This window comes from Anolis sagrei, chromosome 2 (assembly GCF_037176765.1).
Source record: "Anolis sagrei isolate rAnoSag1 chromosome 2, rAnoSag1.mat, whole genome shotgun sequence".
NCBI lineage: Eukaryota > Metazoa > Chordata > Lepidosauria > Squamata > Dactyloidae > Anolis > Anolis sagrei.
Window position 1 is genome coordinate 139,065,597 of NC_090022.1, and position 18,533 is coordinate 139,084,129.

Consider the following 18,533-nt stretch of genomic DNA (forward strand, 5'->3'; position numbering starts at 1 on the left):
AGGAAGAGGGGCCGACCAAGGGCAAGATGGATGGATGGCATCCTTGAAGTGACTGGACTGACCTTGAAGGAGCTGGGGGTGGTGACGGCCGACAGGGAGCTCTGGCGTGGGCTGGTCCATGAGGTCACGAAGAGTCGGAGACAACTGAACGAATGAACAACAACAACAAAGAGGACTAGGTAGGCCTTTGGACTGATCCATCATAATTCTTCTTAAGTTCTACATTTTAGAGCAGCTGAAACTAGGCAAGTGTCAACCAGACTCTTTTAAATACACATGAAGCAGTCAGATAGAAATTGAGCGACATGAAATAATTTAGGACGTCTTTTTTATAATATGCTTTCTGAAAGCTGCTTTTGAGCTGAATAAAATTATGAGAGAATAGACAGTGCTATGTTTTTAGGCTTTGTTTTTAATTCTCATATTATTTTAATACACAATCTTACAACGAAAAAACATATAGAAGACATAGAGGATCTTCAGCTCCTCTAAAAATGCAAGTTGCCCCTAAGGAATAGGAACCATGGGTTTGAGACATGCTGAAATATTTCTTTCCTGAAGCCAAGATCCATAAGAATAGTGTGGATCCCAAGGCCTTTATACCTGACTGCCCTGGAACTCTTATACACAAGGGACAGTGGTGTTTCATCAGATAAATTATCCTAAAGCCAGAAGCTGGTCAAGGAACAGAAGGGTAAGTTGTCAGCAAGAAAGGCACCCATTTTTCCATGGAAGGTAATACCAACTTGGTAGATTTCTGTTTGCAAAAGATCCCACAATCAAGAAATCAAGGCATTTGATCTAACTTCAGTTTTAGGGCTCACGATGAGCACCAACCTTGGAACTATCACACAGAATACATTAGGAAAATAGTCACAACATATTCATTCCATTTTTGCCTATAAAGATATGCAGTGGAGTTCATTTAATGGAGCAAAAACAACTGAAAAAGAAGACTGAAGGAGGAATCCTAGTTTTCATTCCCTATTATGAGGGAGGGAGCCTGGGATGTCAAGGTGTAGTGCACAAAGCTAGTTCCAGTCTTGTGGTTGTGGCGCTCATGAAACAGAATAGGACACTCCTGGATTTTCTAGGAGGAGTGCTGGTTTGGTTTAGGGACTTGGTGAGAGCAAAAAGCCAGCTGTTTATGTTGCTTCCCTAAAATGTCAGCTCCAGCATCCCATTGATGTCAAAGTGCCAGGGTGTCTTTGATGAGGCGCCGCATGGTGGTAGTGACAGAGGTTCCCAGTGAGTCAGTGATCTGGTAAGAAATCTTGTACAAGTAGGGCTGGACATCCCGCAGCCCTGTATCAAAAACATTGTCCACCTCAGACTGCGTAGGCATCTTGGGCAGGTATTCGTGCCGGTTCATCACTTCCACAATGTTGATGATTTTTTCACAGAGTTTCTCACCCACCTTCTCCCGACAGATCTGTCGCTCCTGTTCGTTAGCTAGGCTCACCACATTCACTTTGATTGTCCAAACTTCCCAAGGGATGCACTCATCTGAAAAGGGCCATCGTGATTTTTTCTTCTGGTAAAACTCTAGGGAGATCTGGCCCATCCCATCGTTGCCTGAATTCCGCAGTGCATCCTAGGAAAAGAAAAGAGAGCAATAGGCCTTGGTTTCCCAAGTTTCCATAATGACACAGAGAAGAAATCACTATCCCCAGTGCAATAAGTGAAAGCAGAATGGTACAATGACAATTGCAATGGCCTCGGACAATAGTGTTGGATTACGTGATTTTAATAAGTGGTTTTAATGTTTGATATGTTTTTAGCAGTTGGTTTTAATATATATGTTTATTTTGTCAGATGCATGTTGTGTGGCATTGAATTCTACCTTATATGTGAGATGCTCTGAGTCCCCTTCGGGGTGAGCAGGGTGGGGTATAATATGGCAAATTAATAATAAATAAATATCCCATGTACTAAGAATCATAATTCTTTATCAAAATTTCCTGTGTAACTATAGCCAGAAGCCAAGACAAACATATCCTTGGAATGGAAAGCCACATGAATGATGTGATGCTGGACCAAAACATTTGGTGTTGTACACATGGTGATTGCCACGGATAGTGTTTCCATGTAACAGTGACCTAGAGGAAAAGAAGTTGGGATCCTGTCCAACAACTGTATGGCCCAAATTACTCCTAGCAGTGAGTCTGCAAAGCCTTCTCTGGTCATAAACATCATTTAAAGCAATGTGTTATATTTAAGAGCAGACATGTAAATGATTGTATGGGGATTCGCATTTTAACACACAATCCTCTGCACAGGTGGAAAAGTCTTAGGATGCTGACATACATCAAATTCTTGCTGTGCCATTTCAATACAGAGGCATTTCACTTATGATTGCAATGTATTGATTATATCCTGTCGTAAAACAAATGCACTCAATAAAATTCAATCAATTAAAATAATAAAATCAGAAACAGAATTAACAAGTAGCAAACCACCAGTAATTGACATCATTTTAAAAGAATCTTAAAAGAACAATTAATAAAAATAAACCAAAAATACATCTCATTCCCACAGCTCTCTACAATGTAGGCAGTGTTATGGCCAAATATACCCCCCTCCCCTGCAGAGGCTATTCCAAAATCTGTATGCCACAACTACAAAATTATCTTCCACATCTACTTTGTAAGTAAATCAGTTAAAACACACAGAAGACGAATGGAATTCTTAGACAGATTTATGCAGGAGAAGCAGATTCCAGAAATCTCCCACTCCTAAGTTTTCTTGGCTTTCTAGCTTAAAATCATCCCCTTGAGTCTGGACACAACTTGGTAAGCAGAGCAGACAGTCTACTTGCTGCAGGAGACCCTTTGGGGCCTGCTTGACATTGTGAATAAAGAGAAGTTCATCTTCCTGGACCACATAGCGATTAGAAATGTTTATAAAATAATCATAGAACAAAAACCTTTACCTTAAATTCCCCAACAGCTTTTCTCAATGCCCGGTCAAGTTCCTCTGAAGAGACCCTGACATAGGTGAAGTCAATGAAGTCACAGTCAACGTCTTGTGTGCCAACTGTCCCAATAGAATAGGTCCCTTCCTTCTTGTAATGGAACTTCCCTGTGCTGCGATGGAGCAAAATGGTGTGCAAAACAGCCAGCATGGCCTCCTCAATTTGGCGGCCCTCAACTGATATCTCCAGCACCTCTGAGCGACAGTTCATCTTGACTTTTGCAAAGGTAAACAGCTAGCCTTCTCTCTACTAAAACAAGAGTACAAGCAAAACAGATCAATGCATTTTCTATGAAGGATGGGAAGGTCCAAGACTAAATATTATATTTTTATTAAAGCAAAATGAAATCTTGTAATCAAGGAAAAGCTGTTTTTAGTTTTGTAATTAGGGGAAAAGAGGAAACTAGATACTCAACATTGCACAGCCACTTTTTCATATACCATTCAATTAATGCAATAAAATCAACAAATGGCTTAAATGGGGGAAAGTATTCAATTTTTTTGAAATCATACAATATTTTTCTTAGCTAACTAAAGCAATGTTTGTATTATCAGCATCTGTTGAGAGAACAGCCAATTTTGACAAGATAATTATAACAATCTATACTCTCTCCAATACGTGTGTGCATATGTATGGATGTGTGCATGCATGAACACCTGTATGTTACTGGATAACACTTTCTGCATGTGATAATGTAGATTGCAGTCTATAAAAACATACATTTTAATAAAGCTGTTTGCCTGAGAAGCACAACTGTAGAGTCTATCTCATATAAGGGATCATTTCCCCCTCTCTAAATGTGTCATGGACTAGTACTCTACTTAGGTCCATTGGCCGCAATTATTTCTTTCATTCCTGGAGCCTTGCTTTTTGGGGATTGGTAGTTGATGACATTCAACCAACAAAAGCCATGAGCCTCCATTTTTAGTAGTGCTGGTTTAGAAGATTCAGTTCATTTTTCATTGTGGGGCAGAAAGGCAGGACAGCCAGATGAAACTTCCCTCTTTTATGCAACTATTAATAGCTGAGGAACACTGCCAAGTTTTGCATCTAATCATCATACACAGAAGCAGCTTTTTGGAAGAACTAGAATAAACAGGAAAACAACTGCAGTATGGGTTCAGAAACACAAACAATAAGCTATTCTCCATGAATAATTAAAGAAAAATAATAATGGCATTGGTGGTAGACATGCAGCCAGGATGAATTTTCTATGGGCATGCCTTTTGCCACAACTAAAACACAGTCTGATAGAACGAGATTCTGCCTTATTTTATGAAGACTGATTAAATATAGTGGACCCCTGGTATCTGCTGGGGTTTGGTTTCAGAACCTGCCTCCACATGGATACCAAAGTCTGCAGGATGCTCAAGTCCTATTATAAACAGTGGATAGTAATATGACATCCCTTATATCAAATGGCAAAATCAAATATTTCTTTTTGATTTCTTTAAAAAACAACCAAAAACAAAACCATGGTTGGTTGAATCCATGAATGAGGAATCTGTGACTATGGAAGACTGGCTGCAATCGGTTTCAAACAAGTGTCCAAATTGTTAAGGTATACAGAAAATGGAGTGGTTTTGCAAGCATCAACACCAAGGTTGGAGTTCATTAAGACCAGTAAGTTTGGGCCACACCTGGTGAAGTATAACTGGGTGTATTTTGGGATACATGGTGCTCTCTCCCTTGAGAAGCCATGTTCTCTGCGTTTATGTGATGCATAAAAGAGCTATGTAAGTTTTGTTACTCTAGGATTTATTTTTGATGCAATGCCACAAGTCTTATGTTTTTGATTCTGCTGAATAAGAGTAAATTTATGTTTCCTCTTTCACCTGTGTGAATCTACTGTGTCTTTGATGCACTATATTCCACATAAACCACAACACAGGCTGCCCCCTAGTGGTTTCCAATGTAGTTTCAGTTTGGAAAATTTGAATACCCTGCACATTTATTCATTTATTTGCATAGATTATTCAGTGGCCAATTAACATCTGCTAGAGGAGTACTGGAGTGCTGTGATTGGGCCATGCAGAAATTAATCACACTTGGCAGAATCCAGTGGTATATTTCAGATAGATTTTGGCAACTTCCTTCCAGAAATCTCTATCCCACACTATCTAAAATACAGCCTTACAGGCTTAGGGGGCTCCTATGGAACTGTCTCTTATACAACAGAAGACTGCAGCAGAAGAGGTAAGTCCGAATTCTCCTATCAAATGACCCCGTTGGGTCCTGGTCATTATGATTATGCAGAAAAAAACACAGGTAAAACAGAAGGGGTTTTCTAATTCCCTGTTAGAGGTTAAGAAATGCTTTTCAGTCATGGACAAAGGCAAAATTATGTTGGTTACATTAATACAGCGCTTCTCACAGATTAACTACTATTTTCAATCTTGTTTAGAAAACCCACTGAGACTTTCATCTTATGCATCATTCATGTTTAGTCCCACTGAGTTCAATCACAGATTTTGGGGAAATGATGCACAGAAACAGGTTCCATATGACCCTGAACCTTTTTATTTGCTTTGATATTGAGGTACAGTTTTGGCTCTTGCTCACTTTGTTATTTACCTAAACGAGATGCAGCGCTGCTTAAGGCTCTTGTGAAACAAAACAAGTCATATCCCACATATTATGATGCACTTTTTAAAAAATCCAGAAAATTTACATAGTAGCAGGCCCGTAGCCAGGATTTCGTTTCGGGGGGGGGGGGGGGGGCTAAAAATTTTTCAGGGGGAGTTTCGGGGGGGGGGGCTGAGTTTCGGGGGGGGGGGGGCTGAGTCTGAGTGAAAGAGAGTCTAGCCTAGCAAACCTTTTGTATCATTGCCCCAATACCCCCATACATATGGGATATATTGAGAATGGTGATCAAATCATGATATTAATAAACATAACAGTTTAAATAACGCACCAGTAAGGCCTTTTCGCGAACCACCATGAGAATTTCGGGGCGGGCTGAAGCCCCCCGAGCCCCCCCCCCCTGGCTACATGCCTGCATAGTAGTACAATTAAAACAAGAATTCTTATTGCACTAATTATGCAAGACTATGGAAGATCTAGTGGAATGTTTCCTTGGAGTGTCGGTATGCAAAACACATGGGTACTGCATCCACAGGTAAAGGGTTGTGCTTTTTATATTTCTCAAAGTTGTGGTGGTAGCAATGGATATCTATGATGGAAACTTGAATAGCATGCTCACTTTTTTATCATGTCAGAAGCAACTTGAGAACATACTGCAGGCCGCTCTGGTTCTGAATTAGTTGTCTACAAAGACATTGCCCAGGGGACTCCTGGATGTGTTACTATCCCGTGGAAGGCTTCTCTCATGTCCCTGCATGGAAAGCAGAGGCTGACAGACAGGTACTCACCCCATCTCACGGATTCGAACCACCGACTTTCATGTCAGCAGTTCAGCCCGCATAAGTGTTTAACCCATTGCGCCATTGCGGCTCGCTAAATATGGAAAATACATCCAAAGCAAGCTGTGTTGTAAGAAACTGGAGCATAAATTGTTTTCTGTTTTTGATGTGTCCCATATTCTTTATAGTGTTGTAAAGACCCCTAAAGAATAGAGGCCAAAACAGGTCAGCCCATATTAAATACCTTGGTTATTTTGAGAATTATTTGTTTCCACCTCTTTTTTGGCTACCTTTATTGGTTTCATCTCTTCATAATCTGAGAAATAACGAAGTGTGGATCTTCACTGTAGAATTAATGCAGTTTGGCAGTTTAATGGCTATGGCTCTGTGCTATGGAATCATGGGAGTTGTAGTTTAGTGAAGCCCCAGCACTTTACAGCAGAGGAAGCTTTACAAAATGACAGTACCAGAATCCTGCAGCATTGAGCCATGGCAGTTAAAGCGGTGTCAAACTGCATTCATTCTACAGTGCAGATGCACCATAAAGATCCCATTTTTCCATAGAGGCTCACTAGATATTCTAATGGAAAACCTACATACATGTATAAAAACACATCTTAATGAAAGCAGTAAGGTTAGGATTTGGGAGATTCAAATCCTGGGTCAGTTACTACCTGTCAGCCCAATTCAAGTATGGAAACAGCAAAGATAACTCCATACAGCATTGGGACCCAATTCCTGGAAGACCTGCTCTGTTTCCATCCAGGCCAATGAAGGGGGAAAAGAAGGCCCACTAGTAACCAAGGCAACGGAGAAGAGGGAGGGCGCATTACTTCATGCGGGGGGGCATCAAAAGGTAAGGCACTCACCCCCCTCCTTAGACGAGAATTAGGCTCACCTACCTTTTGCTGCGTCTCCGGGCGAACAACTTAACCTTTGGACCAGGCCAACGGAAGCAGGACGGGAGGGGACAGACCCCAAACCTCCATTTATATTTTCGGAAGAATACGACGCTATTCTTTCCGCTGCGTCCTCTTAAATATATATGTCGGTATTATAGTGTGACGCTCTCCTATTCTGTTTATGAACAGGCCCCGCTTTTCACCTCTTTCCTTTTGCTTCTTTTCTGTCCTCCCCCCTTTTGCTTTTGGTACGTTCCAAGAAAACAAACCGCAGCGACTGAAGTGGGAGGAAACGTCACAAGGCAGCAGCTTCCGGGTTCTATGAAATCCAGAAGCTCTCTGCTGACCCCTCTCGGTTGAAGGTGGAGTTGCTAGTTTCTAGGGTTTTTTCTACTAAAAAAAAACCCACACGATTGTTTCAATGCAGAGCTTTCCAAACATTTTGGTGACACAGATTTTAGACATGCATCATTTCACGACACAATAATTCATTTTTACTAACAAACACAAGAGTACACCAAGCTCTTATAAGCACTAAGAACACATAAGTAAACTGTAATCACTTGAGGTATGGGGAAACAATGTATCTCATAAAAACATTTCTTTTATATATATATTTAAATATATTATTTATTGCTTGACGCAGACTCACAGTTTTTCCATTATTTCATACAACACATCTACACACTGCATCTGACACACAAACGTGTTGCAACAGGGTTTGGAAAGCTCTGCTATAGTAGGTGATTTTAAATTTTAAACTCATGCCCTTTGTTTAACCTTGGTTTTGTGTATTTTAATATATATTTTATAGAAATGTGTTTGAATATGTATCTTTTATAGAAATACAATTCAATATGTGTATTTTTGTATATGTTTGAATATGTATCTTTTATAGAAATACATTTCAATATGTGTATTTTTGGTGTTTTTGCAATGTTTATGTGTTTTAATTATTCTGTAACCCGCCTTGAGCCATGCAGAGAGGTGGGTAAGAAATACAATTATTTATTGTGTTTCCAATAGACCTCAAAACTTCTGAGGATTCCTGCCATGCATGTGCACGAAATGTCAGGAGAGAATGCTTTTGGAACATGGCTATACAGCCTGGAAAACTCACAGCAACCCATGATTATTATTATTATTATGAGGAATCAAGGGGATACAGCCTCCAGATGTTTTGGACTACAGTTCCCAGATTGATAGGATTCAAAGATATGGCCCCATTAGGCCCTTTCTACACTGCCATATAATCCAGATTGCCAAAGCAGATAATTCACATTATCTGATTTGAACTGGATTATATGAGTCTACACTGCCAGATAATCCAGTTCAAAGCAGATAATTTGGACCTTATATGGCAGTATAGAAGGGATCTTGGTCAGGAATATCTGTGTGCAAAGTGATTGTGTCTGTTCTGCGAGAGAGTGTCCATGTGGTCACTCGTCCTTGGTTTAGGGTGCAACTACTACACTGTAGGATGAATGCAGTTTGACACCACTTAAACTGCTGTGGCTGTGTTATGACATTCTGGGAGTTGCAGTTTGAAGACCCCAGTACTCTTTGGCAAAGGCTAAAAACCTTGGGTTGATGTAGGTTTTTTCGGGCTATATGGGCATGGTCTAGAGGCATTCTCTCCTGACGTTTCACCTGCATCTATGGCAAGCATCCTCAGAGGTAGTGAGGATGCTTGCCACAGATGCAGGCGAAACGTCAGGAGAGAATGCCTCTAGACCATGGCCATATAGCCCGAAAAAACCTACAACAACCCAGTGATTTCGGCCATGAAAGCCTTTGACAATGTGCTAAAAACCTTGTAAAACTGCAGTTCCCCAGATTCCACAGCACTGAATCATGGTAGAATAGTGTCAAACCGTGTTAATTCTATGGTGTAGATCACTCTAGTTCTGCTCCAAAAGAGTTTGAAGGGGCTCAATGGGGCAAAGAGACCACAGCCCGCCTAGAGCTCACTGCAGAATGAATGAAGTTTAACGCCCTTTCACTGCCATGGCTGAATGCTATGAAATCCTGGGAGTTGTAGTTTGGTATGGCACCAGCCCTCTTTGGCAGACCATGAAAAACTACATCTCCCAGGATTATTGAACCATAGCCTTGGTCTCACACTGCTTTAATTCTGCAGTGCAGATTCATCCACGGCGATTGCTACTCCTTTTGTGCAACCCCAAGCGCCCTTGTCACCAAGATCACATTTCCCTCCCATTCACAAGCCGGCCTCACGTTTCTTCCGTGGCTTCCAGGGAAGCAAGGACGTCCCTCACAACTACGTGTGCGCATGCGCGATGCTCCCCCTCCCGCTGAAAACGTCGCTTGCGTCACTGCTGAGCGCGAAAGAGAGGCCTTGTCATCCCGGAAGAGGCGAGGAAAGCCAGTCGAAGAAGTGCTGAGGCAGTTGTTGCAATGGTGCCATTGACCTCTACGTGAAAGAAGGCCCTTTCCCACATTTAATCACATTTATCTCCTTTCTTGAGGTCAGAAAGCTTGCCACGCATTAAAAGCAGGAAGGCAGCAGCCCTTCTTATAAGGGATGTGCTTGATTTGAAGTTTGGGAAGATTTTCTTTCCCATATGGATTGAACCAAAAGGCCCCAAATTGTAATTCTGGATATGGGCCTTCCATGAAAGTAGAAGCGTGTACAGTCTGTAATGTGTGAATGTGAGCAATCTATTAATGTTACAGAGGAATGCAGGACAAATGAATTGCAAACGATCTTTCATGGCCGGAATCACTGGATTGTTGTAGGTTTTAGGTTTTTCAGGCTGTATGGTCATGTGCTAGAAGCATTCTCTCCTGACGTTTCACCTGCATCTGTGGCAGGCATCCTCAGAGGTTGTGGGGTCCTTACACTCTCTGAGGATACCTTCCACATATGCAGGTGAAACGTCAGGAGAGAATGCTTCTAGAACATGGCCATACAATCCAAGAAACCTACAACAACACAACAATCTTTTTTTTAAAAAAATTAAAATTTTATTTCAAAAAGATAATACACCAACCATATACGAGGGGAATTTTTTAAGTAAGGTCCATTTGAACATAAGTACACAACAAAAGTTTATTTCAAAAAAGTAAATTTATTTTCAGAAAGTACACACTTCACTCTATTTTTTGACATAGTTGCCAAGTTTGTTCAAACACTTATCATACCTCTGAACCAATTTTAAAATACCCTCTTCATAAAAACTTGCCGCCTGCTCCGATAACCAAGAGTTCACTGTAATCAAAGAACTCGGGCTACTCCAAAATTGTGAGGAAAGTTTGTAGGCATTTAGTAACAAAGAGTACTTAGTATACTAAATACAAAACATTCAAGCCTAACCATTCTTCTGAACGGCTTCCATATTCATTTCAAAATAATCAATAGATATACATATATTCCTTTTCTGAGCATTGGATACTGATATTTTTATTGATTCATAAGTACCGCTTTTAGCAGGGAGGTAATAAAGGGGCCCTTAAGGAGATTCTTGCTAAGATCAGATCCAAAGAAAAAGAATTGGAGAGTAACCAATTAAATAGGGGGAAATTACATCAAGAATTGGCTAATTTGCAACAATATTAATTGTTAATTGCAAATTAAGTTGAAAGGAAAGGAAAATTATGTGCAATAGACAATTTTTTTTGAAAATGCAAATAAACCAGGGGAACTGTTAGCGTGGCAATTGAAGAAAACTATAAAGCAAAAATTAATTGTTAAAATAAGAAATACAGGAGAAACGAACTTGGATTATGATTTTAGTTATGAGACGCTAGTGAGTTGTTTATTGATGTTTACTGATGGTTATTGATGTTAATTGCTTATTGTATTATTGTGTTAATTGTCTTTTAAATGGCTGTACGATGTTTGCATTGATTTTTTGCCGCTACTTGTTGTTAATCGCTCTGAGTCGCCTAATGGCTGAGAAGAGCGGTATACAAATAAAGTAAACAAACAAACAAACAAATAAATACATTGAGTATTCATAAGATTTTAAAAGATTATTACAATAATTTATACCAAAATTCCTAGACCAATTCTAAAAAGATAGATCAGTATCTGGAGGATATGAAATTTACAAAGTTCTCAAAGGAAATGAATTTAGAATTACAATCATGTTGGATGAATTAAGTGGGGCTATTGATAAAGCTAAAATAATACCTGGTCAGCCTAAAAAGTCACCAAGTCACCCAGTTCCCTGCCTTTGTTTCTCCTTGGGAACCCATCAAGGTGTTTTGGCACCCATTGTTTCCTCAGCCAGGACCCACTGTGAAATCCCAGGTGACAGGATCAAATCCATCAAAGCCTATCAGCCCTGGATCTTGCCCACATTCCTTCCTACATGCACCCAAAGAGGGGGCACAGAAACAGCTACAAGTTTCAAACTGAGCAATTAGTTTTTTTAAAATTTCCCACCAGGCAAGGAAACTGATCAGCTGCAGCAGTGTGCTTCCAGCAATCAGCACGCAGATTGCAACTTGAACCAATCAGCACCCAGAGTGGCAAAAATTCATTATTTAAATAGATGTCAAGTGTCTATTAATGTCTCTGTATGTATCTATGGATTTTTTCTGATCTGAGAGTACTTTTTCTGTGATATCCACTTTTGGCCGAAGTGATAAACCTCTTGCCTTCACTCTGCCGTGTCTCATTTCAAATTGGAGCTCAAACGCCGGGGACCTGTACCTGTGGTTCAGCAGAGCTGAAAAGACAACAGTCTCTATAACAAGGGCACATGTAGATGATATGTTATTAAAGATAAGGCATTTGTTTCGTGGCTTTGATTAGGGTAGATTTATTGTTTTTGCCGTCATTGACTGCTTTTTTTACATCTTCAACAGTATGGCAGCAGTTGTACATGTCTATAAACAGTTGTACATGCTTTTGAAGTCATCTAAGCAGAGCTGCCTCCTAAGATCTACCCCAAAAGTCCAGCCCAGCCATAGAGCCCAACCCAAGGCACAATGGATATATTGTTATTTTCCAAAGGCTCTGTTAGGAATAGTCTTTACATAATAGTGCAGTACACACAGTGTGGCTAATCTGCCCCTTTCCCTGAACTCAACGGAAGGATTAGCAGCAGCTAGAGAAATGCAGGCAGAACAGAACACTTCTTTCTAAACCAGCATGATTTACTGTGGTGATAAACGGAGCAAACTACAGTGGATGTTCCAGTTTGGAACTATTTATGGCTATAAACAAGAGCTCAGAAATTGGAAGGATGTGTAGAACTCCCTTGGAGGCAAAGGGGCTCAGAAAAGCTAACTGAAGCAATGAGCTTTTATTTATATATTTATAGTGTTCAGCCCATCATAGAAATATTTAAAGTTAAAGTGACAGTTGAAAGTGCGAAGACCCAGCTCTGCTTACAGACAACGGCTATGTCTCTGTGTGATAGGTGATGTTATTTAATAATGTTTAATGTTTTATCCGGGGTGGGTCAATTTAAATGTTTTATACTGTTTTTATCGATGGCATTGAATTGTTGCCAACACTGTGAACCGCCCTGAGTCCCCTTCGTGGTTGAGAAGGGCGGTATATAAATATTGCAAATAAATAAATATTTGGTTGTAAAATTTGTAATTTGGTGGTTCTGTGCTTTCAGAGAACAATCGTTTACAATCTAGAAAAGCATGAAACACAAAGAAAGGGGTTGCAGTGGAGGAGTGAATTAAGACTGGTAAATGCTAGCTCTCTCTCAGGGTCTTTCCTCAGCTGATGGAATAATGTACCATACGGCCAAGATACAAAGTCCCAAAGATTAAGAGAATACAGTAGAGTCTTGCTTATCCAACCTCCCGCCTCCCCTCTGGATCCACAGCTGTTTCTCCAGACAGTCAATGTTTTCAAAACGTTGTGATGTTTTGGTGCTAAATTTGTAAATACAGTAATTACTACACAATGGTACCATTTATTTAACTGCTTTTTTGTAAAACATGATGTTTTGGTGCTTAATTTGTAAAATCATAATGTAATTTGACATTTAATAGGCTTTTTCTTAAACCCTCCTTATTATCCAACATTTTATCTTATCCAACATTTTGCCAGCCCGTTTATGTTGGATAAGCAGACTTTACTGTACCAGAATCCTGGTGGATTCTGTAGTTGCATTGCAGTGTTTTAAAATTGAAAGATTGTTATTGTCACTTGGAGTATGGTTGGGCCATAGCACCCATTAGTCTTACCTAGTACAGCTAATGGTAATGGATTATGAGATCTGCAGCACCAGCACATGCAGAAGTCCCTGACACATCTCCACTCCAATTTAGAATATCATATGAGAAGCAGATGTTCTTTTTAATTATTTTTACAAAAGCAAACTATCCCTAGGCTTAGGGCTACCAAAAGTGACTTGAAATTAGAGTTTGATGTAGTAGTTGTCATGTCTTTGGCAGGATTTATTCTTGCTGGAAAATATGGACTGATATACTCGCTTTTGAATACATATGCATAGATTATGGTACCAAAGGCATGAATTGTTTTAGCCATTTAACGCAAATTATACTCTTATGTGGAAATGTGTTATATGTTTTGAGGGGTAAGATGCCTGGCATGCTTTCCATTTGCCTTAACTGTATGATTGACTTGACTCAGGTAAACAAAACTGAGCACAATGTAAAAGGCCAAATCTCTCTGTCTGTTTTGCTGTCAAGGAGAGTGTATCAATTTCTATTTAAGGACTTTATGCCATATTCTTTAGCCAAGAAAGCTTCTAGAGTGAGTTGCAAAATGGTAATTTGATAATCCCTGCCCTCAGGTTTACAATCCAAATGAATCATAAAACACAATGATAAAGGTGAAAGGGTTAACAGAACTTTGAAATGTTGAAATGTTGAAATGCAAACCTAAAGAGGGGTTTGTCCCTCTCCTCTGGCCTGCAGAAGACCAAAAGTCAAGAGGAGATAATGTATCTAGAAGACACAAGATGCTCTGTTGTCAACTACGCCCAGGGAGAACCCAGGGTGGGTTAGTACACCCAGGGGAGTATCCAGGGTGGGTTAGTACACCCAGGGGAGTACCCAGGGTGGGTTAACACCCAAAATACTTATCTGTAACAATAATGTGTGTGTTTACGTAGTTTGTAGAGGGTTATCAGTTAAAGACACTGAAGTGGCAAAATATGAGAAAAACATGTTTATTGAATGGTTGATCCGATAAGAGGGGTGTGTGCCCATGACACAGTGCAAAGACATGTATATAAGGAGACTGAAAGATCCAAATGGCAGAGACAGCTCTCTTTGAAGACACTGGTCTGTCTTGGCTGTTTCTCCCTGTGTGGCCACACTTGAAATAAAGAGATTTTTGCTTCACCTACGGAGACTGCTTGCCTTCTGTCGCCAGCCTTGGGGTGCCTAACAAAAGGGGTACCCTTCAGTTTGGGGACCTCGTCCGGGATCCAGCGCCCCCTGGTGGCGACAAATCAGAGGGCAACCAGAGACTGTTGCCAGTCCGTTCCAAGAGAGACGATCGCTGCCCAGGTCGGGGCAGACCAAAGGGAGGTGAGAGGGTACCCGACTCAACTGACCACCTCCTTTGCTCATCCAAGACCTCTGCAGGCTTCGTCTACGGGAACGCTCCGAAAAAGGGAAGTCTAAAAATCTACCCCCCAAGGAGGATCGGGCTTGAAGTGCTGACAACAGGAACCAGGCGAGTATAGTTTTGGGTTCCTAGTTTTGGGGGAGAGTGAAAGAAGTCTAGACTAGAGAGAGAGAGACGCGTCAGAAGGGTGGGAGAAGAAATTGTCTGTTTAGAAGTGTGAACAACTAAATAGAAACCACCCTCGAGAGAAAATGGGACAAAAAGGGAGCAAATGTGTTGACCCATTAGAATGTATGCTTCTACATTTTTCCAAGTTCAGGCTCCTATCTCAAACACCAGGTTGTGACAGTGCTAACAGGTTAAGATTTCTATGTCAAATACAGTGGCCAAAATTCCCCTTAGATCCGAAGTGGCCCGAAGAGGGAACTTACGATATCAAAATAGTGCATCAGTGTCTTGAGCATGTTGCAACTCTATATCCGGATCAATATCCCTATATTGATTGCTGGGCTATTGCAATTGAGACCCAGCCCAAGTGGTTAGCAAAATGTTGTGCAAAAGCTGCCCCCTGCATGCCAGTGATAGAAAATCCACATCGCTCAAGCAATAAGAAGTTAGTACTTCCTGATTCTAGTGAAGGGCAACCAGAGCCCTATTTTCAACCACCTCCTTATGCTCCAGTCTACCCAGCTCTAAACCCAACACCAGCAGTTTCTCCAATAATAAGTCCAGGAGGCAGCTCTGCCACTACAAGCTCTAGCAGTCTGACTGAGAGACCTTCCTCTTCTACTGTAACTATAGAAAAGCCTTCCCCTTCAACTGTGTCAGTGTCAGAAGGGACTTTGATAGACCTAATTGACCTTGATGAAACTGTTGTTGGCCCAGTAAGGAGCCAGCCTGATGCTTCATCCCCAAGGGTGACTCGAAATATGGCTAAAGAGAAAGCAGCAAAAGAGGCAAATGCATTCCCTTTAAGACAGATTGTTCAATATGCTCCGAGAGGCTACACTGAAAATGCCAATGAAGAACCTAATGAAATTATAGCACGCACTGCCTATCAACATGTCCCATTCACATCCTCAGACTTATTAAATTGGAAACAACACATGGGGCCCTATAATGAAAAACCTCAGGAGATGGCAGCTTTTGTAGAAGGGTTGATGCAATCACATGACCCCACATGGGGGGATTGTAAGCAATTGTTAAACTCTTTATTCACTGCTGAGGAAAGAAGAAGAATTTTGACTGATGCTATGGTCATAGCACAGCAGGGGCATGGAGCTGTAGATCCTATCTTGCATGCCCAGCAACAATTCCCGATAACTAAGGACCCTGAATGGAATCCAAATAATGAAATTCAGTATGCACAGCTTAAGAAATTTCAAAACATTTTGGTCCAGGCTATTAAGAAAGGACCACCAAAGGTAATAAATTTGAAGAAGTTGTACACAGTGGAGCAAAATAAAATTGAGTCCCCAAGTGCATTTCTTGAACGGCTGATTGATGCATATCGTAGATGGAGCCCCTATGATATGGATGAGGAGAGCGAAAAGAGCGCAGGCAAGCTGGCTCTCAAGCAATCTTTTATTGCACAAGTAGCACCTGATATTCGTAGGAAAATCCAAAAGTCCCCTGGTTTTGCTGAATTGTCCCTGAATAGGCTAATGGAGATAGCAACCCAGGCCTATGTGAATAGGGAAGAGCAAGAAGAGAGAAAAGATGAAGAGAAGCAAAAGAGAAAGGCAAAGATATTTCTGACAGCGATGGCAGAAACCCGAACAGGCCAGAGAGGAAGAGGAAGAGGCCGAGGGTACAGTAAAGGAAAAGGAAGGTTGGGAAGATTTCAATGTGCTCTCTGTGGGGAAACTGGACACTGGAAATCAGCATGTCCGTATGCAAAAGAGAACGGAAATCAAAATGATAGAGAGAACCGAGGGCCATGGAGAGGAGCCACAAGAGGAAGAGCCAGAGGAAGAGGGGGACCAGGAAGAGTGAGAGTGGAAACTTCAGCATCAGGAGGACCAGCCTGTCAATACCAGCCAAATACAGAAGAAGATATGGATGCCTATTATGGGATGGCATGTATGCAAGACTGGGACTAGGACAGACCAGGTTCCCCACCCGCAGTTGAGACCCCTACTATTGTTACATCTGGGGAACCAAGGGTCTTAATGGATGTAGGGGGTCAACAAATACCTTTCCTAGTAGATACCGGAGCAGATCGCTCAGTTGTTCGTACCCCTATAGCCCCAACTACCAACCAGTGTGTGAAAGTTGTAACAGCTTCAGGTCATCGGAAAAGCCACCCTCTGCTGCAAGCAAGAGAATGTAACCTGGCTAAGCACCTTGTGACTCATCGTTTCTTGTACATGCCTGACTGCCCTATTCCACTGCTAGGAAGAGACTTACTGTGTAAATTGAGAGCTGTTTTGGCATTTGATGATGATGAGACCATGCAAATGTGGACCAGACCGAGGCAAGTGCGACTCATCTGCCCTCTACAGGAAGAATGGAGAATCTTCATGGTAGCTCAAATGGAATCTGAAGACTGGAGGAAGTACAATGTACCTGGGATATGGGCAGAAGATAACCCTCCTGGGTTGGCTCGAAATATCCCACCTATAGTAGTGCAAGTCAAACCAGGAGTAGGACCAGTTCGCATATCCCAGTATCCTGTAGCCAGGGAAGCGGTGGAAGGAATCAAGAAACATCTAGCAAGATTGCTTCATCATGGAATTCTAAGGGAGTGCCATTCACCTTGGAACTCACCTTTGTTACCTGTCCGTAAACCTGACTCGAACGATTATCGTTTGGTTCAGGATCTTCGTGCTGTCAACAAAGCAACAGTTGCCATACACCCAGTGGTACCTAATCCATATTCCCTGCTCAGCCTTATCCCACCAACAGCAGCATGGTTTTCAGTCATTGACCTGAAAGATGCTTTTTTCTGCCTGCGCCTAGCACCACAAAGCCAGCCCATCTTTGCGTTTGAGTGGGAGAGGCCAGGAACCAGAATCCTTACACAGCTTTGTTGGACAAGACTTCCTCAGGGGTACCATAATTCTCCAACGTTGTTTGGAGATGCCCTTTCACATGACCTGCATGATTTTATTACTACTACATCTTCAAAATGGACAGTGTTACAGTATGTTGATGATATCTTGATTGCGGCAGCAAATGAAGCTACTTGCCAAGAAGGAACACTGCAGTTGCTACAGGTTCTGTATGAAAGAGGCTACAAAGTATCCAAGAAAAAAGCCCAACTCAGCAAGGAGAATGTGAAGTACCTAGGGTTCCGGATTTCTCAAGGGCAGAGACATTTGGAGATTGAACGAAAGACAGCGGTGTGTGCTATTCCTACCCCTACCTCTCGCCGACAGGTGAGAGAATTTTTGGGGTCAGCGAGTTTTTGTCGTCTTTGGATTCCAAGTTTTGCTGTGTTAGCAAAGCCTCTCCATCAAGCAACAAGAGGGAGTAATACAGAACCTTTTAAATGGACAGATGAGTGCGAACAGGCTTTCCGGAAAATTAAGAAAGCATTGCTAGAAGCACCTGCCCTAGGCCTTCCTGACCTTACCAAGCCTTTCACTCTGTATGTGGGAGAACGACAGGGAGTGGCTGTAGGAGTCCTTACTCAGCTTCTAGGAACTTGGCCTAGGCCTGTTGCTTATTTGTCTAAACAACTGGACACAGTTGCCAAAGGATGGCCAGCCTGTCTACGAGCTGTAGCAGCAGCAGCAATGATGGCAGAGGAAGCTGCC

General features: G+C 41.5%; 1 protein-coding gene across 3 annotated transcripts; it reads right to left on the minus strand.

Annotated features, from left to right (window-relative positions):
• Positions 1-392: 392 nt before the first annotated feature.
• On the minus strand, positions 393-9,512 carry ATG101 (autophagy related 101). 3 transcript variants are annotated; one of them, XM_067463918.1, is made up of 4 exons: positions 9,477-9,512; positions 7,239-7,628; positions 2,933-3,223; positions 393-1,594 (listed from the first exon to the last, which is right to left on the minus strand). In XM_067463918.1, the coding sequence occupies exons 3-4, from the start codon at positions 3,182-3,184 to the stop codon at positions 1,190-1,192; spliced, it is 657 nt and encodes a 218-aa protein (XP_067320019.1). In that variant the 5' UTR covers positions 3,185-3,223; positions 7,239-7,628; positions 9,477-9,512; the 3' UTR covers positions 393-1,189. The 3 variants fall into 3 exon arrangements, with proteins under 3 accessions (XP_067320019.1, XP_060620043.1, XP_067320020.1); XM_060764060.2 differs by lacking the exon at positions 7,239-7,628 and having other exon boundaries at positions 9,477-9,498; XM_067463919.1 differs by lacking the exons at positions 7,239-7,628; positions 9,477-9,512 and adding an exon at positions 7,206-7,230.
• Positions 9,513-18,533: the final 9,021 nt, after the last annotated feature.

Coding starts and splice junctions, on each gene's coding strand:
- ATG101 (XM_067463918.1), bottom strand. CDS start 3,184: ATGAACTGTCGCTCAGAGGTGCTGGAGATATCAGTTGAGGGCCGCCAA. Junction 1,595..2,932: donor AAGCTGTTGGGGAATTTAAG/GTAAAGGTTTTT, acceptor TTCTTTTCCTAG/GATGCACTGCGGAATTCAGG.